This window comes from Eulemur rufifrons, chromosome 30, assembly GCF_041146395.1.
Source record: "Eulemur rufifrons isolate Redbay chromosome 30, OSU_ERuf_1, whole genome shotgun sequence".
Taxonomy (NCBI): Eukaryota; Metazoa; Chordata; class Mammalia; order Primates; family Lemuridae; genus Eulemur; species Eulemur rufifrons.
In genome coordinates this window covers 136,355,853-136,381,302 of record NC_091012.1, presented here as the reverse complement: position 1 = coordinate 136,381,302, position 25,450 = coordinate 136,355,853, and the positions used below count along the sequence as shown (strand labels likewise).

Sequence of the window (25,450 nt, the reverse complement as noted above, 5' to 3'; positions counted from 1 at the left end):
ACCCAATCAGAGCAAATTCCTCAGAATGTCCAAAAAGTTGGGAGAGAGGCCTTCATAAAGAGTGGCAACGGGCTGAGAGATGAAGGCAAAGTACCTGGATTCAGCCCTTCCTCAGACTCTACCCACCCCTGGATTTCCTAGGGATGTGAACCAAAAATTTCTTCTGCTGTTTAAACTAACTCAAGCTGGACTCTTTACTCAAAATCCAAAATGTCCTAACATAACATACTTCCAGGTTTTCTGAGTGCCCCTCAGAAACGTGTTCGCAGCTTCGAGAGGGCAAAGGGCACTGAACATTGAGATTCATGGGGCCCCATCCTAGCTACAATCCTAGAGCCCCCAGGTCATCCCTGTGCCAGGTTGGGGAGCTTTAGAAATGGAGAGCCTACCGGACAGGGGATGCAACATAATTTCTTGGATCTGTTTATGCACCTAAGTGCAGTCTGGACTTGCTTCCTTAAATTCCACATCTCCCTGTCCTTAGGCTCTTCTTGGAGTGGAAGCTGGACAAATTCTTGTGCTGTTAACATTTCATTAGTGGCAATCTTGGGAGAGAAAATAAGACCAACTAGGACTAATGACTGGACCCCCAATATTGACAGTGCTTGATGGAGTGGGCTGGCCAGGTGTGGACCCCAACCCTACGAGCAGTCCTGTGCACTACCGAGGGAATTAGGAAGGAGAAATAAAGGCCACAGCATACCACGAAGTGGCTGCAAAATTACTCCTGCAATGAAGATATATATTTTTTCTCCTTTGTTTTCCATGGGATACCTTTCTAAACCTGTCTGAACTCCCCCTCACTAGATTCTTTAACTGTCATCTGAAGTGTTAACTATGACTCAGAGTTTCCTAAAATAATCTCTACAACCTACTCTCCCCAGGAAAGGTACCCACTGAGGTTCACCCACACCAGCCAAAACTGATCCAAATGGCTGAGATGCCTTAATGCTGTCTAAACTGGGCACTTACATGTGTTTGCTGGTGGTGATAAATAAGCACCCTTCTTTGTTGTCTCGTTTCTTTGCAGTTTAACTTGGCTTCCTCTGTTTCAGACTGAAGGGAACTGAAGTAAATTCTTAAGACACACAAGGAAGGAAAGCTCTTTGTGCCGAAGGAGGTCCACCAAGGTGCTAATTCCATCTTTGGTAGGTTTTTCCCAGGACTGTGTTTCTCATCCAGGAATTTCCCTGAGCTGGAAGGTTCACACGTCCAAATTCCAGCTTTGAATAAATAAACCAACTAAAGTGCTCAGTTGCCTCAGGGATTAGCAGAGCAGTTGCTGAACTTCTATCGCCCCCCAGTGGTCATTTCTTAGGTCTTTTTGTTAAGGATTTTCTTACTCCTAAAATTTAGGTTAGTGTTCTCCTTCCCTCCAAAGTTGTTTAAAAAAATTTTTTTTTAATTCTCACACTGAAGATTATGAGATCTTTGTGTGGAAATGTGTGTTGGTAATGTCTAATTAATAGCTGGGTCACAGGGTCATAGATGGATAAGACGTTCATGATTCTCAAAGTAAGAGACTTTTTCGATTTTTCAATCTGGTCTCTATTCTGAGGCTCCATTTTCAGAGAGGGTAAAAATAACCAGCACCAAATCACTAAATCCAGAAGACACTCTCACTGGGTGGCATCAAGATACCTAGAGAACCAGCTAGCTTTGGTTGCATAGAGTAGAGATGAGAACTCAACCAGCCACAACTATTTAATATCTTCTCTGCAAAACAAAATATGGACTATGTGAGATTCCAAAAATATAAAGCAGAAACTGCGCTGAGAGAGAGAGCATGGACACATATGAAATAGCCAGGGAACACTTTTATAGCATAATAATCTTGCAAATTCATGTAAAATACAGTCAATAATTTTTGGTGGCTGGCATAAAATACTTCACCTTGTTTTATAGAAAAGGAAGATTTGGAATTTAGGAAAGCAAGTCCAGACTGAAGAGGCTTATCTTTAACTCAAAAAAGGGAAGGTTCTTGCCTCCCTTCCCACAATGGAATTAGTACTTAAGCTTATTTTTCAGATCATAGTAAATTCCTTTGGTTCACCACCTGCCATGCTCCACCCTCACACCTCTTTTAAATTAAAGGCCAGGTGCCTTGCAGTCCTTTAAATAATACTAACCCAGCTCTAAACTGCTACATACCAGGCAGTCCTGAAAATGCTAAACCCTGAGTGGAAGTGTGTGTCCTTCTGCTTCCTTTACTCAGATCTTGTCTCCTTTCCGGCCAGAACATTCTCCTTCCCTGGCCACCTCTCCCCTTGCCTTCCAAGGGCAAACATCACCTAATCTATTTTGTTGAAGAATCCTAAATCCGGCCAGGCATGGTGGCTCACACCTGTAATCCTAGCACTTTGAGAGGCAAGGTGGGAGGATTGCTTGATGTCGACTTCAAGACCAGCCCGAGCAAGAGCAAGACCTCATCTCTACAAAAAATAGAAAAATTAGCCAGGCGTCCTAGCGCACGCCTGTAGTCCCAGCTACTTGGGAGGCTGAGGCAGGAGGATCACTTGAGCCCAGGAGTTGGAAGTTTCAGTGGGCTATGATAACACCACAGCACTCTAGCTGGAGAGACAGAGAGAGGCTCTGTCTCAAAAACAAACAAAAAAAAGAATCCTAAATCCGAGTGGTCTGGGGGCCTCAGTAGTAGTGCAAACACACACACACACACACACACACACACACACAAATTAAACACCACAGAATGTTTTATTATCAACTTGCCATATTTTGTATAACATTTGTTTCATAAGGTCACCCTTAAGCAAAGTGTGAGCCTTTGTCAGCTGGGCCTGGCCTCCCTATCTCCTGGAGCTCAAGGTCTGATTCAATTGAATCTCCCAGTCCATGGTCCATGGAAGATGAGGTTTCCCCAGGTTATACTGCACTCCTCAGGGACTTATGTACCCATGGTCACTTCTGCCTCTGGGCTCCTCTTTCTGCCTGTGCAGGCTCAGTCCACATTGACCTAGATGGGAAACTCAGCCCCTCTATCATCTCCTGTGAAAATCCACTCACCAAATCACTTGTTGAGTTTTTAAAAACTCATAACAAAATACAGATATATGGATATTTCCTAAACATGACAAAAAAATTTATGCCAATCTAAAAGTTAGCAGAATGCTTAATGGGTAAACACTAGACACATTTCCACAAAATTAGGAATGTCCACTATCACTTATATTTAACATTTTGCTGGAAAGTCATACCCCATGCAGGAGAAAGAAATTAGAGGCATTAATGTTGGAAAGGAGGAAGTAAAATAATTTTTAGTTAAGGTTATATGAAATAATCCCTAAAAAATCCAAGGTAAACACACAAAAATTAAGACTAAAGACAAAAGAATTCAAAACATGAAAGCATAAAAATGAACGTAGTCATTGCAGCTTGTCTTAGTCCATTTTGTCTTATTACAACAGAATACCTGACATTGCATAATTTATAAAGAAAAGACGTTTATTTGGCTCACAGTTCTGCAGACTACACGAGAAGCATGGCACTGGCATCGTCTCAGCTTCTGCTGAGGGCTTTTGTGCTACATCAAAACATGGCAGAGAAGACCAAAGGGGAAGCAGGCACATGCAAAGAGAATGCAAACTAGAGGAGGAACCTCACATTATAACAGTCCTGCTCTCCCAGGAACTAATCTATTCCTCCAAGAACTAATCCATTCTTGGGAGAGTGCAAACCCGCCACTGTGAGAACTCACTACCATGAGAACTGCACCCAGCCATTCACCCCCATAACCCAAACACCTCCCACTAGGCTCCTCCTCTCAGAACCACCACACTGGGGATCAAATTTCAACATCAGATTTGGCGGGGACAAACCAATCATATCTAAACCATAGCAGGGCTGTACCTTGTTCCTTACACCAGAATAAATTTCAAATATATGAATGATTTATAGTAAAAAGTTGTATTTTTTTTAAATTGAAGAAATGTGGGAGAATTAATTTAGAAATTGAAGTATTTCTAACTACACCACAATACCTAGAAATAATAAAAGAGTAAAAAATTAAGATGAATAAAAATTACTCAAAGAAAAACTCACCACAAGCAAAAATAAAAGAAAAAAAACAATCTCAGAAAATATTTCAAACTCACACTTTAGAAAAAAGGTTAATTTCCTTGCCTAGAAATCAAGAGCAATATGCTGTGTCGATGAAGGTGTGGGGAAACAGACATTCTCATACAGTCCTGGGGAAGTATTAATTGGTACATTCACCTATCAAGGGTCATTTGGAAAAGTCTATCAAAGTTTTAAAACTATGGTCCCTTTGACCCAGTCATTTCAATTCTAGATATTATACAGATATGCTCACACAGTGTGAGAGATGATATAAGCACAATATTACTCACTGTAGTATTTATTGTTTGTAATAGGAAAGTGTTGGAAACAATCTAAATTTAGTTCATTAGTAAGGGATCAGTTACATAAATTGCATTAATCTATACAATGAAATCGTATACACCTGTTACATAAAAACAAAAGAAACACTGTACTAATATGGAAATTCATATTTTAATTCTTGAATCTGTTAAATGAAAACAAAAAGGAACACTGTATGTATTGATATGGAAAACCTCCCAGATATTTTAGGTAAATAATAACAAGGGTTAAACCCTAGATAAAGTATGCTACTATAATATTTGTGTTAAAAAATGGAGTCGGAGAGAAAATAGCTGTTCTATAGCATGTAACAGTGTTTGCTGCACTGGAATAATCCCTACTTAGCCATTAAAAATCAATTAATGGTGATGATTGCACAACATTGTGAATGTATTTAATGCCACTGGATTTTACACTTAAAAATGGTTAAAACAGGAAAATAAAAAATCAGATTTCAGACTTGCCAGCCCTCACAATTGTGAGCCCATTCCTTAAAATTCCTTTAGAAAATACACACATACACACACACACATATCCTATTAGTTCTATTTCTTTGGAAAACCCCAATGATACAGTTGGTAAGATAGAGATCTGGGGACAAAAGAGCACTCCTCAGATAACTGCATGCGCTGGGCTTCATACTGCCTCTGCTTCTGACATAAGTAACATGGGGGGGGGTGCAATTGGACAGGAACTGAGCAAACTGGCAGAGAGTCCCCAGGGCAGAGGGGCAAGGGAAAGATATTTTAACATTTATAATATGTTAACTGTTTATTTCATGTTTTATAATTTGGAATGTATTTATTTGGGTTTAAAGCCTGATATTGCTATTGCTGTTTGTGTGTGTGTGTGTGTGTGTGTGTGTGAGAGAGAGAGAGAGAGAGAGAGAAGGAAAACCAAAACCTTTCCTACATTCTGATTATATCTTTTAAATATTTGTACTAATAACTCTATATTTAGAGCCTGTATATCTTTGGGCTTTATTGCATATGGAAGCCACGCAATAGAATAATATCACAAACATCTTTATCTACTAGGATTCAAGAATTAAAATATGAATTTCAGTACTCCCCAAAGCACATTTATTGGAAAACTGCATTCCATGTGGTAGTGTTAGAGAATGGTTTGTCAACTTGTCTTTTGTGGCTTTAATTCTTCAATGCCTTTAGAGTGAGTCCAAACCACTCAAGAGAGCCTTCCCCTCCTTCCTCTACAGCCATGCAAACCTTGCCTTCTCGATTTTCCTTCCATTTTTTCTTCTCTTCTCTCCAACTTATTAATTCACAAGGCTTACAATAAGAAATCAAACTGCCAAGGAGAAAGGAATATATTTAACTTGGCTAGTCAAGCATTCTCTTCCTAATAGGGAAACCCAACTAAACAAGAAAGTTCGTTGGTAAATATAGAATGACATCAAAGAAAACCAAAAGCCTTAAAGGATGTTACCATCCATCCTTGTGGTTTTAATATCCAACCATAGGGCCGGGTGCGGTGGCTCACACCTGTAATCCTAGCACTCTGGGAGGCTGAGGCGGGCAGATTGTTTGAGCTTAGGAGTTTGAGACCAGCCTGCACAAGAGCGAGACCCCGTCTCTACTAAAAATAGAAGGAAATTATATGGACAGCTAAAAATATATATAGAAAAATTAACCAGGGACGGTGGCGCATGCCTGTAGTCCCAGCTACTCGGGAGGCTGAGGCAGGAGGATTGCTTGAGCCCAGGAGTTTGAGGTTGCTGTGAGCTAGGCTGATGCCATGGCACTCTAGCCCGGGCAACAGAGTGAGACTCTGTCTTAAAAAAAAAGAATATATATATATATATATATATCTCCAATCATACCTTATGACTTACATTGCCTTATCTATAATCAGCTCTTCCCTGAGTTCCAATTTTGTGTTCTGAAATGCTTCTTGGATTCCACTGCCTAGATAACTGTGCTCATTTCAACTGCAACGTGTCCAACACCAAACTCATCTTGCCCCTAAATTTATGTATTTCTCAAAATCAGCAGCCATTTCTTTACTCCTCTCTTATTTACTTCATCTTAACTTTGTCTTTATGCAGTAAGATGGTAATTTCAGACAACTATAGGGTACCATAAGACTCTCTCCTTCAAAAGAATAAGTATGTTGGAAGGTCTTTGGTTGCAGTTTATGCTTTAAAAAATGAAAGGCTAATCCGATATCCACTGGAAATTTCATTAACATAATCCTGTGGTTTCCCCCATTTCTCTCTAACATCAGTAAGCATTAGCAAACCAAATCCACTACTAATTATTTCCAAAGGGAAGAAAAAATCAAATCTGCCACTCCTCTAGGCAAGACTATACTGATGTTTTCTGCCTGGGTTGATTGTGACTCACATGGCTCTCCCGAGCTCCTCTCCAGAGCAAAGCTCATTTCACCCATTCTTACCAGTGTTGCTCCCATCTTTTTCAGTGGTCACTTGTAAAGGCCCACTTGTGGCAACAACTGCATCAGCAACTTAATCATAATAACTCCAATAATAATAATTTTTACTATTCAACAATAGTGAGCTTTTTACCCATTTCAGCTTCAGAATGACTGTAGGTGTTGGTTTGGGGTAGAATGAAGGGGTAATGAGTTAAATAGTCCCAATGTAGTTAATGTACATACATACACACACACACACACACACACACACACACACACACGACAGACTGAGAAGGTAGGAGCCCATGCTTTAGCTTCCAGGTATCAAGGAGAGGAAGTTTCTGGCCTTTGGTCTTCCCAGAACAGTTTCTCTACCTTGGCATTACTGACATTTGGGGCCAGATAATTATTTGTTGCTACAGTTATCCTTTGCATTATAGGATGTTTAGCAGAGTCCTTGGACTCTATCCACTTGATCCCAGTAGAAACTCCTATCCCCAGTGTGACAACCAAAAATGTCTCCAGACATTGCCAAATATCCCCTTAGGATGGGGACAGCAACATGATCCCCAGGTGAGAAGTACTGTCACAGAGAGAAGCAGGGACCTGTCTTATTTCAAACTTCATACATGCTGGATTTCAGAACAGAGGAAGTTGCTGGGCATCTCCCTGTTGGCATCTATTAGAGGATAGCCTTCATTTTTCTGAATTGGCCCTATTGCAGGCCCATCAGGGCCCACTTACACTCCCTTGGCTGGTATCAAAAAGAGTCCAATCTTAAATAAGTTCAGCTATAAATTATAGAAACTTTCTCAAAGAGCAATTCCCTGTGTACATCTGGAGATATGGAACTAGGGTTTGAATAAGGTGGGAGTGATCCACAATAAAAGGTAGTCATTCACAATCAGTGAATTAATTAATTCAATTTTTAGAGGTTTATATTGACTCTAGACTCTCTAAAAAAAAGGTTGGGACTTACCAATTAGTAATAATATATACTCAGAAGTTATTACAATGGTTGTGAGAATATTAAACAGAATGATAACCTCTGTCAATCTGTAATTCTATTGGCACCAAATTCTTTTAAAGAAAAGTGAAATTTATTTCCAAGAGTAAGAGGCAACCCTAGCCCTTGGTATAGACATGATCCCTCTGAGTACAGATGTGGTGAATCTTGGCAGATTCCACATAACATGGAGCTGTAAGGGGGTCCCCTGGCTGTGTTTTAGTAATTCACCTTCATTCATTCAGGCCTTAGCAAGGACTGTGAAGTTCATGGCAGGGCTGGCAGGGAGCCAAGTGAAGGTCTCCAGGCATAATTAGAGAGTAAAGTCAAGAAAAAAAACCTATTCCTGTTGTCAGATCAAATAACGCTTCTTTTTTTTAAAAAAAAAAAAAAAAAACCCTTCTATGGCTTCATATTTCAACTAGAATAAAAGGTAATATCCTCTCCATGGCCTATGGCGTGGTCCAGCCGCCACCTCACCCCCTACCATTCTGCCCCTGACTCACTTTGTGTGCCACACTGGTCTTCCTCTGTTTATTCTGATCTCAGAACATTTTCCTGTGCAATTCTTATTGACTGCACCACTCTTTGACTTGATATTTACATTCTTATTCAGGTCTCAGCTAAAATGCCATCTTTTTAGAGAGGTATTTGCTGACAACCATATTTGAGACAGTATCCCTGAGCCCTAGTTCTATACTGTGCACACTGATCATCTGGGGATCATGTTACAAGACAGACTTTGAATCCGTGGTTCTGGAGTTGGGCCTGAAATTCTGCATTTGTAAGGAGCTCCCAAGAATACAAACCTGTTGCTCCCTGGATCACACTTTGGATACTCCACAATCTCTGTCACACTGCCTGTTTCATTTAGTTGGTGGTATTTCTCATGGTCTGAAATTATTTATCTGTTTGTATATTGGGTTGTTTGTTGATTGATCTATTCATTTACTAGAACATAAATCTAAGAGCAAGAACTTTTTACAGCACTTTTGTGTTCTCAGCACTTATCACAGTACCTGGCACATCACAGAGGCTCCATAAATACTGGTGAATGAGTGATGTTGTTCAAGATTCATTGATTCTGAAAAGAAAAAAAGATTCATTTATCCCGTTAGTACCTGCTTACTGATTGCTTCAGTGAGTGCTCACTTATACAACAGAAACTAGACTGTAATGGTAAGGCAGTGCTACTCAAGTGCCAGTCCAACAACTTCTAGTTACTTGCCCAGACTGAGATAAGAGGCTTATACTAGAATGTAAATCTGCTATGCCACTAAGCACAATTTTATATGAGATGAGGTTTTTTTCATAGCAAGGCTTTCTTGGTGAAGGAAGCAATGCCTTGCTTTACCTTCTGGTGAAAGCTTCTCATCCCACAGTAGAATGGTAACAGGGTGTGAACTGGCCCCACCGGCAGAACGCATTTTGAGTAGCACTGATATAAGGAATAAAAAGCTGAGTAAGATCTATTTTCAAACTTCAGAAAACCCATATGTAGGTAAAAGAAATACACATTTAAGTACAAAATTACAAGTTTTTGTCAAGTACGATAATAGACAATTGTATGAAAAAAACAGGGAACTGTGGGAAAGACAAGGAATTGGTCCTTTGTGCTCCCCCTTTAGCCACACCCTTCACAACACCTGCACTCTATTGTAACCATGAACCTTCCCACCATGCACCTTCCACCTGACCACACACCACTCATCTGGGCCATGCTCCTCCACGGGGACCCCTGCTTTCCTCTTTGACCACTCCCACACCTCCATGCAGAGCTAGCTATACTCTCCTGCTGAGACCCTACCTTCTCTGTCATGCCTTCACACCCAGGCCACACCCTCTTCTGGTGCTCTGACCTTGGGCATGAACAACCTCTCCTCTGGGCCTGATAATGGGAAATTGTGGAGTTGCAGGACCAAGCTTGGGTCTTCTAAGAAATTGTGAAAGGGAACTGAGAATTTTAATAGAGAATAAAAAATGGTAGGTGAGATGGGGAATTGTGGGAGATAAAGGAGAATTATGGGAAAAGGGAGAATTGTGGGAGAAAATGAAGTATCATGAGAGAACAGAGAATTGTGAGAGGGAATATGAAACTGGAGGAGAGACTAGGGAATTGTGAAAGAGAACAGAGTATTGTGAAAGAATGGAGAACTGTGAGAGAGAGTAAAAAATTGTGGGAGACACAGGGAATTGTGAAAGAGGATTGAGTATTGTGAGAGAGCAGAAAACTGTGAGAGAGAATGGAGAATGCTGGAAAATATACGAGATTTGTAGAAGAACCAGAGGATTATGGGAGAAAATATAGAATGGTGAGAGACATGTGGAATTGTGGGAAAGAACAGATAACAGCATGAGGCAGGGAATTGAGGGACAGAACAGAGAATTGTGAGCAACATAGGAGAATTATAGGAAAATCAGGGAATTAAGGGAGAAAACAGAGAATGGTGAGAGGAAAAGGATATTGTGGGAAACACAAATTAGTAGAATAGACTATTGTGAAAGAGAATAAAGAATGGTAGAAAGTGGAGAATTGTAGAAAAGAAGAAAGAATTGTGGGAGACATGGGGAATTGCGGGAGAGAAGGGAGAATTATGGGAAAGAAGGTCAATTGTGGGACAGTTAGGAAATTGGGTAAGAAAATACAGTATTTTGAGAGAACAGAACTATGAGACTGGGGAATTGTGAATGAGAATTGAGTATTTTAAGAGAATGGAAAATTATGAGTGAAAGTGGAGAATTGTGTGAGAGAACAAAGAATTGTGGGCAAATGGAGAATTATGGGGAAAATAGGGCATTGTGATTTTGAACACAAAATTGTGGGAGAAACATGAAATTCTGAGAGAGACACAATTTGTGGAAGGGAATAGAGGATTGTAGGAGAGACAAGGAATTGTGGGAGAGACAAAGAATTGTGAGAGAGAACAGGCCATTGTGGGAGAGACAAGGAATTGTGTGAAAGAAGAGAGAATTGTGGGAGAGAATAGGGAATTGTGGGAGAGAATAGGGAATTGTGGGAGGGGCAAGGAATTGGGTGGAACAGAGAGTTGTGGGAAATACAGAAGTATGGGAGGCACAGGGAATTGTGGGAAGGACATGACAATTGTGGGAACAATAGGGAATTGTGTGACAGAAAAGTGAATGGTGGGAGGCATAGAGAATTGTTGGAAGGAACAGAGACATTTGGGAGTAACATGGAATTGTGGGAGAGAGAGAATTGTGAGAGATGGAGAAATGTAGGAAAAAACTGAGAATTGTGGGAGACAGTAAATTGTGGGGGGAAAATCACAATTGTGGGAGAGACTAGAGAATTGCAAGCAAGACAGTAAATTGTGGGACAGAAAAAATGAATTGGGGGAGACATAGAGAACTGTGAGAAGTAGAGAATTTTGGGAATGACATGGAATTGTGGGAGAATAGGGGAACTGTGAGAGAGACAGAGAATTGCGGAACAGAACTGAGAATTGTAGGAGACAGAGGGAATTGTGGAGAATAAACCTGAATTGCGCGAGAGACAAAACACTTGTGGACAGAGGAAGAAGTTGAACTGTGATGTAGTGAATGTAGTCTCAGTGGAATCCTCCACTGGTCCTATGGCAGCTCTGAAGGTAGATGGCCCTTTCCAGTTGTCCCCCTGAGGCTGGGGGCCTGGTCTTAAGTATCCTTGAAGAGAAAATTCATAAAATGCCACTGTCCCCAAGGAGGGAATGTGATTTTGTGTGAGGCAATTCTCTTAGGCAGAGGGCAATTCCTGGAGGCTCAACTGAGAGCTGCGAGCCACCAACACTCCCAGGACCTAGGGGAATGGACTGCCAGAGCCCTGAGAGGGGATCTGGGCATACTACAGTGATATAGAAAAACATACAGTTTTGATTAACACTTTAAGTAACAAGATCAAACTACCTTAATTTCAAAGTAGTCATGGGTAGTATTTTGAGAGAGACACAACCATATGCAACATAATTTATCTGTAATTTCTGAAAAGTGGTCTCACTAATAACCTATCTAACAGGGGAAAATAAACTACCAAAGTAAGAGAAATAAACTTACAACACAACTACCCTTTGTTTAATTAAAACACTGTAGCCTAACTTGTTATCTCTGCGTTCTTTCTTAGCCTTGAAAACATTCCTGAGTGGACAGTAGGACTGTGAGCTTCCCCTGCTTCCTCAAGAAGAGACAGTACCAGATGTCTCCCGCTATCAAGAAAAAAGAAAAAACTAATTTCTACTATCAATCTGCTACGTGAGAAACAGAAAAAGCCAACACAGCAGCTTCACAGGCGCTTTTGTTATCAGTCCCCTGAAGCAGAGAAAAAAGCCATTTCTATCCTTTAAAAGGACCAAGCAACTTTCCTGGTGGCCTGACATTTCTTTCTTCCCTCTGTGTGTCATGGCCCCTCTCTCTCTTTCTTTCTTTCTCAGGAAAATAAATAAACTTTTACTTTTGTATATCCTAGTCACTGTCTGAGAATTCTTCCCCCGCCCCCCCCCCATAGACTTCACATTCCAACATTTCTATTAGCGCCACATACCGCTAACACTACTAGGATTTGTTGCCTACATTCCTGACAGAAGAAAGGGTTCAATTTCTGTTGGAGGTAAAAGAAAATACAGATATTCAAATCCATGAACCCAGTTAAGGAGGCCTGGGCAGCCCAAATCCTATCTTATTCATTTTTGAATCTCCAGAGTCTGTCACAGTTCTGGACACCTACTAATATTTCTTGAATCATTGCTATAATTAAAACCGACAGGATAACATTAAAAAAAAAAAAAAAAAAAACAGAAATTTTAAAACTCCTCCACAGCGCCTTCCCCGCCCGCCCCCCCGCTGCCGCTTAAAGTATTTATAGCAGAGAGTTTTACCCTGGGGGAGCCTGCGGACCAGACAACTCTCCTGTCAGCTCGGTTTTGAAAAGGGCGCCCGGCCAGAGAGGCGGGGCCAGAGAGAGGGCCCTCGCCGATAAAGGCTGAGGCGCGGAGGGGGCGGCACCCGCTCTCCGTGATTGACGGGAAAACGCTCATCTTCAGCTCGCGCCATCCTTCCGCGAGCCCGGAAGTCCCGCCTTCGGAAGAGGAAGTAGCGGCGCTAGCGAACGCCGGCGGTGACCGCGGCATAGCGGTGACCCAGCGCGAGGAAGGCGCCGGCGGCTGGAAGTCGCTGCCGCTCTGGGTTCGGGTTGGCAGTTAGAGGCGCGGGGCCGGCCGCCCGAAGCAGCCCGCGGGAGGAATCAGGTGTGGAAGGGCGGGCTGTCTGCGGCCAGTTTGGTCTGGGAACCGCAGGCGGGAGTAAGTGGAACTCGCAGGGACGGTGTGGCGAAGACTTTGGCAGCTCCTCGACCTCCACTGTCCCTTTCTTTCTTCCTCAATTCCCCATTTCTTTGCCACACCTCTCCCCGACTCCCCACCCCCTCGTTAAGACCCCAGGGACAGGGGTCAAGTCTGGGGTCAGTGGGCCTCCTCTCCCCAAGCCGATCGCCACACGTAGGACCCTTCCCCCAGGAACCCCCTTGCTGTGATGTGGTTTCTCAGGCCTCCTCACCTCAACCCCCAAATCCGCACTCCCTTAGAAACATGCCCCCACAGGTTGGTGTAGATTTCACAGTATTTACCAAAGGGGGCAATATATAACATCTGTCCCTCAAAGTGGGTAACCTGCCGGGCAGGTACCCATGGGATGTCAAAGAGGAAGAAGGAGCATTGGCTAGATTAAGAATAACAAGGGAATAGTCTGAGTCCAGGCATCGGCATTAATCTGTCTCTCTGCTTTGGCAGGTGGAAATTTAGAACTGTTTGGAGTCAATACTGTGATTCCAGCCATGGGTTCGTCTGCATCTACTCCTGCTGTTACAGTTCAGACCTCAACTGCTTCAAATAATCAGACAGCATCCTCACCTTCAGGATGCCCAATGCATGAAGGAAAAATGAAAGGTAATCAACCCTTTCTCTAAGAAATAAAAACACAAGATAATTCCCAAAAGGTTTTTAAGGAAGAGGCAGAAGTATAGTGTGTTGGTGAGGCTCATAGGCATGGGAGTGAGGCCCCCTGGGTCTGGTCCTCTCTAAGTCTCATTCCATCATCTGTAAGATGAGGATATAATATTTCAAGGGCTAGTGTGGTGATTAGTTGAAATAATGCATGAGAACATAGTGATTATTCTATAAATGAGCCCCATCTCCCCAAAGTTTCCTTGTGCCTACATCAATAGTTCTCAACTAGAGGGGCATTCCCTCCCACCTCCTAGGGGACCATTTGCCAATGTGTGGAGACATTTTTGGTTTTCACAACTGAAATGAAAGAGAGCTACTGGCATCTAGTGGGTAGAGGCCAGGAATGCTGCTAAACATCCTACAGTGTTGGCTGGGCACGGTGGCTCACGCCTGTAATCCTAGCACTCTGGGAGGCTGAGGCAGGTGGATTGTTTGAGCTCAGGAGTTCGAGACCAGCCTGAGCAAGAGCGAGACCCCATCTCTACTAAAAAAAATATAAAGAAATTAGCTGGACAACTAAAAATATATAGAAAGAATTAGCCGGGCATGGTGGCACATGCCTGTAGTCCCAGCTACTTGGGAGGCTGAGGCAGGAGGATTGCTTGAGCCCAGGAGTTTGAGGTTGCTGTGAGCTGGGCTGATGCCATGGCACTCTAGCCCGGGCAACAGAGTGAGACTCTGTCTAAAAAAAAAAAAAAAAAAAAAAAACTACATCCTACAGTGCACTGAATGGTCCCCCAGCAAAGAATCATTTCACCACAAATGTCAAGAGGGCCAAGGTTTAGAAACTTTGATGGAGATTTAGCTGTCTTAATAAATTTTGCTCCCATATCCATTGTAGTATTTTTCTATGTAAAAATAAGCCATTGCCTAATGCACTTGTGGTCCACTCTTTATGTAAAAAGCTGAAAATGGAAAAGCTGTCTTTCTTTTTTAATCGGTGCATGTTCATATTAAAGTATGGTTTGAATCAGTAAATTGTAAGGGGCAGAAGCAACATGGTATGCTTACTAACACTTGTGTTGTAGTCATTCATTTCCTCAGTCAGCCAGCCCACTCGAAGAGATCACTGCTCATTCTGTGCCAAGCACTGCTGGATTTTGTTTGTTTCTGCGTGGAGAGCAGTGTACAAAATAGACAAAAATTATTTTCCTGATGGAGCTTACATTCTAGACTTTGTAATCCTGTGTGGTAGGTTTTCTCCCTATTTTATAGTCAAGGAAACTAAGGCTTAGAGTAATTTATATGCTCCAAGTCACATAGGTAGTAAGTGGGAAAGCCAGCAAAAATTCTATGACATTGGAGAAGGATAGATCCAGTGCTCTTCCACAGTTTCTTTGTACAGGAAGCATTGAGACAGATCAGACAAAGCAGGTGTGGTCCTGTTTTGAGCGTCCTCAGGGAGATCATAGAGCACTTTCTCTGGTTTTATTCATTTTCTGTCTCTCTTGGAGAGTTGTCAGTCAGATTTATTTACATTAGTAAAGAGTGTGGGTAATTGTAAGAGATTAAAGGGGCCACTAGTTATATAATGTGAAAAATCTAAACAGTATTTTCTTTTGAACACCCAGCTAGGATCAGTGACCTGGAAAGGATTGACTGGTGCTTTGAATGGTAGAGAGGGAAGGTATAGCAAAGTCTCCTTCACCTCTAACAGCTGCTTGAGTACTAGGAAGTTGGGGCTTTGGAAGAGAGGCATAGGGAAGAAAGTGAAAGGAAGCTCATCTTTGTCATGTAGGGCACCCGGCATTCAGTGTACTGCTATAGTTTCTGCTGCTGCCTGAGAAGAGGATTCCATTAGATAAACAGTTATCTTCCTGGGCTGCTTCTCAGTCCCCACACTTGCTGGGATCAGTACTCTGGATCCTTGGGTGATGACTATTGTTCATCTTATTAGGCTCAGACCTTCTCTCATAAGAGGCATCTGGATTCTACATGCATTGTGGGACATTTTCTTTAATGCCTGCCTTTTCTTGTGAACCTCTTACTGTCTTCTGATGGGGAATATCACCTAGGCCAAGTGGTAGTTATTTTCTTTTTTAAAGATGGGGGCTTGCTATGTTTCCCAGGCTGGAGTGCAGTGGCTATTTACAGGCGTGATCATAGCTCATCACAGCCTTGGACTCCTGGCCCCATGGATCCTCCCGCCTCAGCCTCCCAAGTAGCTGGGACAACAGGTGTGAGCCACTGTGTCTGGCTAAATGGTAGTTTTCTGTGGCTTGTTTTAGTCTTGGGACAAAGCATAAGCAGTGGCATTCAGATTTGTCTCCAGTAGCTTTTGTGAAATTTCCTCTGCTCATTTTCTTCTCTTGTCGCTAGTACCTGAGAAAATGCATCAGTAAGAAAAGTCTAGACTGTAGCTGTGTCCTGACTGGGGCCAGGCTTGTCTGGAACTAGTGAATGGAAAGTCAAAGAGACCCCATGAAATGTGGCCTGGTCCCTGCTTAGATTCCTCTCATAACTCCCAGCTGCTAATCCAACCAGGTACCTTCTAGCCTGTTACTAAAACCATGGTGTGGACAATACATGCTCTTGCAACTGCTAAGATTTCTTTGGTTTATTTTTGCTGGAGGCATGACACAATTAGAGAATGGGTACCTGTTTTCTCTTCAAAGGCAAAGTAAATTTATAGAACTTTCTCCTCGTCTTTAAGACTGTGGAATATTAGCTAGCTTAACTCTCAGTTAGATTTAAGCAGAAGAAACCTGGCTTTTCCTATGTGGTAATCATTGATCAGAAATTCAACTTTTTAGGGCCTTTGTGGTAACACCATTTTTATACTTTATTATTTCAGGCTGTCCAGTGAGTGCAGAACCTTCTGACCGAACCTGTGAGAGCAAAACATACTGTGTGCCTGCCCACCAGGAACGTGCTTATGAGTATGTGGGGTGTCCCGTTAAGGGTGCTGCAGTTGACAATAAGGAGAACCTAGATCCTTCAAATCTGGTAATCGATGATCATCCCTTCTTTCTGAAGCTTTCTATGCAGAGATGCTTGTACAGATTCCCAAGAAAAACTGTAGACTGCTACAATGGATTCTTCTGTCTTTTGAAAACAAATAAGTTTGATATTCTGTTCACAGAGAAAATCTAGAATGTGTTACTAAGTATAGTTTCAGGGATTGCCTAGGAAAGAAAACAGTGATTATGAAGAGCCAGAATAAGTTTACTGGCAGTAAGCCATGCCGAACAAATATTTTATTTTAGGGGAGAGTTACTAGGTGATTTTGGTCTGGGAGAACCTTGTAGGTACATTACAAGATTGGGGGACTTTTTAGGGCACAATTGGGTGCTAGCCTACACGTGAGTCACTGCGGTGGTTGTCCCATGGCTGCTAGTAAATTTAATGCTGTCAAGAAGTGAGGACAAGGTAGATATGGCTTCACTCTGTTTTGTGATAGACAACATTGCGGATTATGGTCTCATGTTTCTAATCACATTTTAACAGAGAGACAGACAGACTTGGGCCTGTACTTTAGAGGGCCACAGGATTATCAAGGGGAGAAAGTTTAGTGAACCAGGCAACATTTGAAGGAGCTAGAAATATTTATCCTGGGAAAGAAAGAATGTGGGGGATCCAATAGCAGTGTCCGCCTCAGGAATGGGCAAACTATGGCACACTGCCTGTTTTTGAAAATAAAGTTTTGGGCACTACACCAAGATCGTCTTCCACACAGGCTTTCACCTATTTGGACCAGGGGTCATCGGCACACTGCTTCTGTAAAGGGCCAGACAGTAAATATTTTTGGTTTTGGGGGCCATATGGTCTCTGTCACACTACTCAGCTCTGCTGCTGCTTTCTCTGTGGCATGAAAGCAGTGACAGGCAACATTGCCAGAAGTGCCCCAGGAGACCACTGGTATAGATTATGTCTAATAGCCTAGTGGTTCAGAACATGGGCCCTTGGGAATCTCACAGACCTAGACTTTTACCCCATGGGAACGTTATGTGTAAAGAGAATATTTATCATAGCTAACTTTTCTTTTGATCACTTTTGTAGCATTCGAGCTAAGCACCCTGCTTGCTCTCCTTTAATCCTTATGACAACTCTGTGCAGCCAGCATTGTTAGTGTCCCCATTTTAGAGCTAGAGGTACTGGGAATGAGGGAGTGAGTAATTTGCCCCACATCACCAGCCAAGAGGTGGCAGAGCCAAAACTGAATCCCCGTCCACTCAGACCTGTGTTCTGAACCATGCTGTGGGTGATGCTAGTAGAATACTCAGTGCAGTGCCTTCCACACACAGCCTTCCTGCAGCTGGGATTCTAACAAGGGGCCTTGTGACTGAGACTTTTAATTAATGTGTATCTGCTAGGAAATCCTTCATGCTTTCAACACAGAAAGTTCTAGGCCAGTGATTCCTAACCTGGTATGATTTTGGCCCCTAGGCAGTCATCCTGCTTAACATCCTACAATGCTTAGAACAGACCCATGTAACTAAAATTGTCTAACCCCAGTGTCAATAGCACCAAGGATGAGAGACCCTGGCCTGGGTTAGGTGTTAGCATAACAGTATTGCTGACCCATATGTCTGGGACAAGGAATTCTTCATACCTTCTGGTCTGCCAGCGTTGAGATGCAAATACTCATCTATAATGTATTCAGCCCAAAGAATGAAAGCATTAGCTTTCAGGAACCTAAAAGTCATGAATGTTTAAAAAGAAAGTGATGTTGTGCATGTATTCTATGAGACTTTTCCTCAGAGTGAGTAGTCATTTTTGAAGAGCTTGTTACAGAAGGGGTTTTAGAAATGTCTGCAGATCATAGTATTAGTTTTTACTTCTTATTCCTTGGTGACATTACTTCTAAATTTGTTCAAAGGAGGAGGAGACCAAAAATTTAACCACAGTGTTTATTTACCATTTATGAGAACTTAACAAGGAAAAACAATTTCGGTATTCTCACTCTGCAACCAAATTGTGCTCCCTTTGGTGGCACATATATTAAAATTGGAGCAATATAGAGAAGGTTAACATGGCCCCTTTGCAAGGTTGGCATGAAAATTTGTGAAATATTCCGTATTTTTCCCAAGTATACTGATTTGATCTTTACAAATTATATAAATATATTAAATTATCACATGTACTCCAAAACTATATACATTTATTATGCATCAATAAAAAAACAACAATAGCAGCCAAATTATCTGAGAAGTCTGAAATTTTGCTGTCACTGGTTTGATAAGTAACGTTTGCTTTGTGTGTGGTGCATTGCTTTCAAGGAAGTAATTATATTGCTTGTTTTGGCTTTATAGCATATGCCCAGCATTTAAAAAGCAAATCTGTTTATTTTATTTAGATGCCACCACCTAATCAAACTCCTGCTCCAGATCAGCCATTTACATTGTCTACTGTCAGAGAGGAGTCATCTATTCCGAGAGCAGATTCAGAGAAAAAATGGGTTTATCCTTCTGAGCAGATGTTCTGGAATGCAATGTTAAGGAAAGGGTGAGTGAGCATATTATTTAGAATGTAAATTTGCTTGTCAAATGTATCTAAGAATGTTAAAAAGGTTTTTACCCCCTAAACATACAGAAAGTTTTTATGAATTAATCAGTTTATAATAATCAACTGATTTTTCAGACCTCTCAGAATATAAGTGCAAGGCCAGTGTTTTAGTCAGGGTTCTCCAGAGAAATGGAACCAATAGAATGTATGTGTGTATGGCAGGGAGGCTGGAAGGGATTTATTGTAAGAAATCGAGTCACAATTATGGAAACTAACAAGCCCCAAGATCTGCAGCCAGCAAGCTACAGACACAAGAGAGCTAATAGTATAGTTCTAGTCCAAGTCTGAAGGCCTGAGAACCAGGAGAGCTGGTGGTATAAGTTCCAGTCTGAAAACCAGCAGGCTTGAGACCCAAGAAAAGCCGATGTTTCAGTTCAAGTCCAACGGCCGAAAAAGACCGGTGTCCCAACTCAAACACTCATGCAGAAGGAATTCCCTCTTACTTGTGGAAGGGTCAGCCTTTTTGTTTCATTCAAGCCTACAACTGATTGGATGTGACTCACCCACGTGGAGCAGGAAGGCAATCTGCTTTATTCAGGATATGGGTTGAAATGTTCATTTCGTTCAAAAACACCCTCACAGATGCACCCAGAATAATGTTTGACCAAATGTCTGGGTACCCTGAGGCCCAGGGTGAAACATAAAATTATCCATCATGGCCAGTAATAGGCTTTAAAAAAAACCACTCTTATATAAAATGCTTAGAAAAAGTTAGGGAATCATTAATTAATGGTACTAACTCAACGAGTGTCACCTTAAAAATAGATGGTTCTGTAAGTCTCGTATTTTGTGACTTAGTAAAATCAGATTAAGGTGAAATTTTAATCTTTGTTTTTAGTGCTTATATAGTAGCTTTGGACTTTTTATGGTGATACTTCACAATCATGAGTAAATCTTGAAAATGAGTCTTAAATCTGTTAAATTCAGAGAAAATGGGCATTCTTAGTTCTTTCATAAAGGGTAATGTTTAATAAAGCATGAATATGTGAATTAACTTTATGACATCAGTAATATTTGTCGAGTTTTACCAAATGTTCTTTCGTAGGTGGAGGTGGAAGGATGAGGATATTAGCCAGAAAGATATGTATAATATCATTAGAATTCACAATCAGAATAATGAGCAGGCCTGGAAGGAGATATTGAAGTGGGAAGCCCTCCATGCTGCGTAAGTATGTTTGAGAATTAAAAAAAAAAATTTGGCATCTTTCTTATATCACTTTTTTAGAGTTTTAACCTTTTATTCAAATAATTAGTTATTCTGATAAAACATTTTATGTAGCAGGCATGTCCCAAACTATTGTTGCATGACAGACCACCCCTTCTTAGTTATGTAAAAAATAGCAACTATTTTTTAGGCTTGTGGATTTCATGGGTCCACAGTGGAAAGAACAGAGCAGGGATGGCCCGTCTCTGTTCCCTGATGTCTGGGGCCTTGGCTGCAGAGACTCAGTGGTTAGGATGGCTTCAGAGCCTTGGGATAGAGTCTTCTGAAGGCTCCACTGTTTACTCATGTGGCCAGTGGTACCAGCTGTCTGCCAGATCACCTGCGCACAGCCTCTAAATATGGCTGCTTTGGCTTCCTCACATCATGGTGGCCGGGTTCCAAGAGCTAGAGTTCCAAAGAGCCCCAGGCGGAAGCTATTTCTCCTTTTCTGGGCTAGCCTGGAAGTCCCATAGCATCAGGAGCCTGCCCAGATTCAAGGGGAGTGGACAGAGACCCCACCTCTCAGTGGGAGGAGTATCACAGTCCGTTGAAAGCAGAGCATGTGGCACCAGAGATACCAAAATGTTATCTACCTCAAGGGAGATAGGAAAGGCATTTCTGTTCCCTCAGCAGCATTTATTGAATCTCCATTATGACTAAACATAAAGTGATCTCTTAAGACAGGGCCCTTTTTCTCAGGGAGAGCAGGTAAATGCAGTCATGTGTGTTAACAGTGATGAGACCTCAGTCTGAGTGTGCATCAGCATCACCTGGAAGGTTTGTTAAAAGCCAGCATGCTGGGTCCCATCCCCAGGGTGTCTGACTTAATCTGTCTGGGGTGGGGTCCAGGCTCGCATTTTAGAGTGATACTGATGCTGCTGCTCTGCGGAGTCCACTTTGAGAAGTGTAAGGGCAGCGCATGTCTGCACAAAGAGTCAGGTTATATTGTAATTAGTAGTTAACATTTCAAATTCATTGTAAAATGTGATTGATTAATTTCTTGGCTAGGATCCACTTAATAATTTTTTGAGGAGTTCTGTTTTTAATATTTGCACTCTGAAGTTCATTAGTGGCACTTTCTGGTTGTCACTGGCTGGGCTCCGGGCCAGGGATGGGTGCATGTGATAGGGGAATGATGCTGCGTCGGCGTTCCCCTTCAGCAATCCATGGCCTGCAGGAGTCACCCTCCCAGCTTTCTCATGAGGGGAGCCACACTGTCTGCAGTGACTCAGGTTGAAAGTGTGCTCTATTTAAGACCACCTGCTAAATACTTGTAGTGTGATTATGGAGCAAAGAGAAAAAGTAGAATTTTGATTTTTCAGTTTCAGCTCCCTCTCGAATCATTTTCAAGTCCGGATCTTTTTTTCTCCCTTCCACCTAGTTAGAGAGATACACCAATACCAAAGCCTGTTTTATCAATGGGAGCAGTGGACAAGATAGGTGGCTTCTGTCTTGACTGGCATCCCTTCTGTTGGGGAAACAGTTGTCTGTCTAGCATGTGGATGGACTGTGTAAGCTCCACGACGGCAGGACTCAAGAGCTTTATTGGCACTGCCACTCCCTGTGCCCACAGAGAGCTGGCCCTAGGAGTCCCTCAGCAAGGATCTGCAGGCAGAAGGTGTGTGTTTGCTAGTTAGGACCTTGTCACCTCTCAGCTTGTGTGTAATTATTAAGGAGCTAGTCCAGCACTAATTACAATTGGTTCCTAGGGATTAATCCATCATTTTTATTTCTTCATAAAGGCTGTTCATTGGTTTGAAATGAAAGAAGAGCATATTATTTTCTTAGGTTTATCTGAAAAAATTCTCAGCTACTCTATGTCAAAGATAAGTATGAAATGCAATACTTGAGGCTTCTTCTCCCCCGCCTCCCCGAGAATGCTCCTGTCCTGCACCAAATATAAAACCCCTGTTTGCTACCTCCTGAAAGGAACGGTACACATGTCTGAAGAAAGGGAAGAAAGTGGAACATACCCAGTCCAAAAGGAAAGAGGAACTTTTTTTTAATAAAAAGGGACTTGTTCTTAGAATTATTTTAGAAGTTATTTTCTCTGTAAATGTAATATTATGCAAAATGGATACAGAAAAATGTATATTACTGAAAAACTGGAACATAGTCTTTGTCAAAGGAAAGAAAATATTTTAACACTTATTTGGGAATTTCTAGGGAGTGTCCTTGTGGTCCATCATTGATCCGGTTTGGAGGGAAAGCAAAAGAGTATTCACCAAGGGCAAGAATTCGTTCCTGGATGGGGTGAGTGTCAGTGCAGAAGTGTTATTTCATATTCCTCAGGTCAGGACCAACTTTCTCTTGGCACCAAAACCAGTCTAAGAACTGCAGTGCCATCTCCCAAAACTTTATCAGTATTCAACTGTGATTTTGTCCTGTCCCTGAGGTTTGCCCATCCGTGGGCAGATTTATTAGGATGCAGTAGCTTGCTTTTTATTTAATTATTGTAGGGTCAAATTGTGTTGTCTTCTGTATTCTTGGACCTGTCCTCTTATTCCTCCTATGATTAAGCTCTTTGGGTCTATGCACTTAGTGTTCCTCCCCTTCTCTTCTAGCCTAGTTCAGATTCTTAGCTCACACCTGCATTTCTGCAGTATCTCAGCTGACCTCCCTGGACTTGGTCTCTTTCTTATTGACCTCATTCCTCTGTATACAGATGAGCTGTCATCTGATCTGGACTCGTTACAGTTTTTCAGCATCATCTTCCCTTAGCACAGTACACTGTGTGATTCTCTGAGTCTCATCCCCACCCCCCAATTAGCTGTTTGACTGAAAGCAGGCATTTGTACATGCTTCTTTTGTATCTTTCTTAGTGCTTAAACCAGGACCAAACTCTCAACAAGCATTTTAACATTCACTAGCACGTTTTCATTCCAGGTATGAGTTGCCTTTCGATAGGCATGATTGGATCATCAACCGTTGTGGGACAGAAGTGAGATACGTGATCGATTACTATGATGGCGGTGAAGTGAACAAGGACTACCAGTTCACCATCCTGGATGTCCGTCCTGCCTTGGATTCATTTTCGGCAGTATGGGACAGAATGAAGGTTGCTTGGTGGCGCTGGACCTCATAACCACTGTTTTGCTTGAGATGGAAAAATAAAAACTATTTTTTTCTGAGAGGTACATTAAACTATTTTCCCCAAACTGAATTGCACTTATGATGTAATGGGAACTTCAGGTGGGTAATCACACTTTATCCTGCACTTAGCAAAGGATATCGTGCACCGTTCACTTTTGCATTGCAATTGAACCTTGCAGTTTAGAGCAGATCATTTTAAGTTTTCTTCCCACTTAGCTTGAGTGGGAATCAGTCTCAGTTTTAACTGCAGTATTGTCTGTGTATTTCATCTAGAAAAGTCTGAACAACCTCTGAAAAAGAGCTTTTAAACAGTTATGAAAGCCACTGTTTTTCTCACTGTTTTCTCAGGAATACTTGAGATATAAAACCTGAAAGCTAGTGGTGGTGCTCAGGAGCTTTCACCTCGTCAAATATTTTAACTGAAACTGTTCATTATAAATAAGAGGTAGTTAGGCTTTAAAAAATGTCATCAGTATTTCTAAAGCCCCTGCAGTATGGTAGTGACCCTGAACACAAGGCAGATACATACACTGGAAAGGCACTCAGCAAAAGGCTTGTCCTGCCTCTCCAAATCCTCATTACATGAATTTTTCAGACTGGGCCTTGTTATAAGTAGTTTCAACTACACCATAATTCGATGCATGTGCTTTGTAACATAACTTTTAAAATATTTTTTAAAATTCCTCTTCTTCTAATATGTACAACAGATAAGTCTCTTTGTCCCTGGTGTTTGACAAGTTCTCCCAATGTTGGATCTCTTTCCTTCTCCTGCAAGGAGCCTTCTCTCCAGTAGGCCTAATCCAAACCTTGAAAGCCTAGCTCAAGTCACGGTGCTAGTATCGTCCCCCTATAAAACATGATTATATTGGGCTGAGTGTTAAAATTCACAAGAAGAGTAGAATGTTTGCATCAATTCATTGTCTTTAGATTTTTTTTTGTTTTAAGCTCTAAGTTTGCTGTTGAAATTCTTTGTAGCAGTAATCCATAAACTGGTTGTTCTAATTATAGTAGCATGTTACAAATGATTTGTTTTTTGATAATTTAATAAATCCTTTCATTATACTGAATTCTGTAGTATTTAATGGATGGAATTGGCAGTCTGTGAGTGAGTGATTTGGTATGGATTTCTTTGTTGTGTGAAATCCAGCAACCTTAAACTCTACATTTCAAAATACTTGTATATTTTAAAATAAAGCTGATCATTAACAGGTTTTGAAAATCTTGTTAGAGTAACTTTACACATAGTGATCATTTCTTCAGACATGTCATCTTTACAAAAGTAATGCTATAGTCTCCCTACTTGAGGCAGCATTTTCTCATCTGTTAATCACATATTTTTAAACTGTAGAGGAAAATAATTACCATTGGCTTTTTTTTTTTTTTTGGTTCTATGTGCTATCGAGTGAGTGTAGGATAAGGCATTCTTATGAGAGACAAAGCATTGCAGCTGGAAACTGAATAGCTGTAGACAGGATTCACCTCTTTTATAGGGCTGGAGTATCTTTTGAGACAAACAACCTTGCAAGTAAATTCAAGTGAGCTTGATGACAAGAACAACAGTTTTATACATCCTTTCACCACTTCCAGAGAAGACTAACTTCCTGGATACTCAGAGCTGCTTTGTGTTTACACTTGATCATGTCCAGGGATCAATACTGATAGATTTCATGTATAACTTGTAATTCATTTAGGATATTCTTCGTGTTTTTAAACTAAGTCTTGTGTCTAGCACTATTCAGAAGTACATCAGGCTATTAGCAGATGAGGTGGGGGTTCAAACTGGGATTGCATATTACTATTTAGTATTCCTATGAGTTCACTAGCTAATGGTCATGAAAGATTTATGTCCATTCATTT

General features: G+C 41.5%; 1 protein-coding gene and 1 non-coding gene across 2 annotated transcripts; both read left to right on the top strand.

Annotated features, from left to right (window-relative positions):
- Positions 1-12,916: 12,916 nt before the first annotated feature.
- On the top strand, positions 12,917-24,557 carry HCCS (holocytochrome c synthase). Its single transcript, XM_069463358.1, has 7 exons — positions 12,917-13,035; positions 13,576-13,731; positions 16,586-16,737; positions 19,088-19,236; positions 20,342-20,461; positions 22,667-22,753; positions 23,387-24,557. Exons 2-7 carry the CDS (start codon positions 13,620-13,622, stop codon positions 23,583-23,585), a joined length of 819 nt encoding a protein of 272 aa, XP_069319459.1. The 5' UTR covers positions 12,917-13,035; positions 13,576-13,619; the 3' UTR covers positions 23,586-24,557.
- Positions 18,709-18,815, top strand: LOC138379288 (U6 spliceosomal RNA). The gene has a single exon (XR_011232065.1). It is a non-coding gene; the product is annotated as a U6 spliceosomal RNA (small nuclear RNA).
- Positions 24,558-25,450: the final 893 nt, after the last annotated feature.

Coding starts and splice junctions, on each gene's coding strand:
- HCCS (XM_069463358.1), top strand. CDS start 13,620: ATGGGTTCGTCTGCATCTACTCCTGCTGTTACAGTTCAGACCTCAACT. Junction 13,732..16,585: donor GCATGAAGGAAAAATGAAAG/GTAATCAACCCT, acceptor TTATTATTTCAG/GCTGTCCAGTGAGTGCAGAA. Junction 16,738..19,087: donor ACCTAGATCCTTCAAATCTG/GTAATCGATGAT, acceptor TATTTTATTTAG/ATGCCACCACCTAATCAAAC.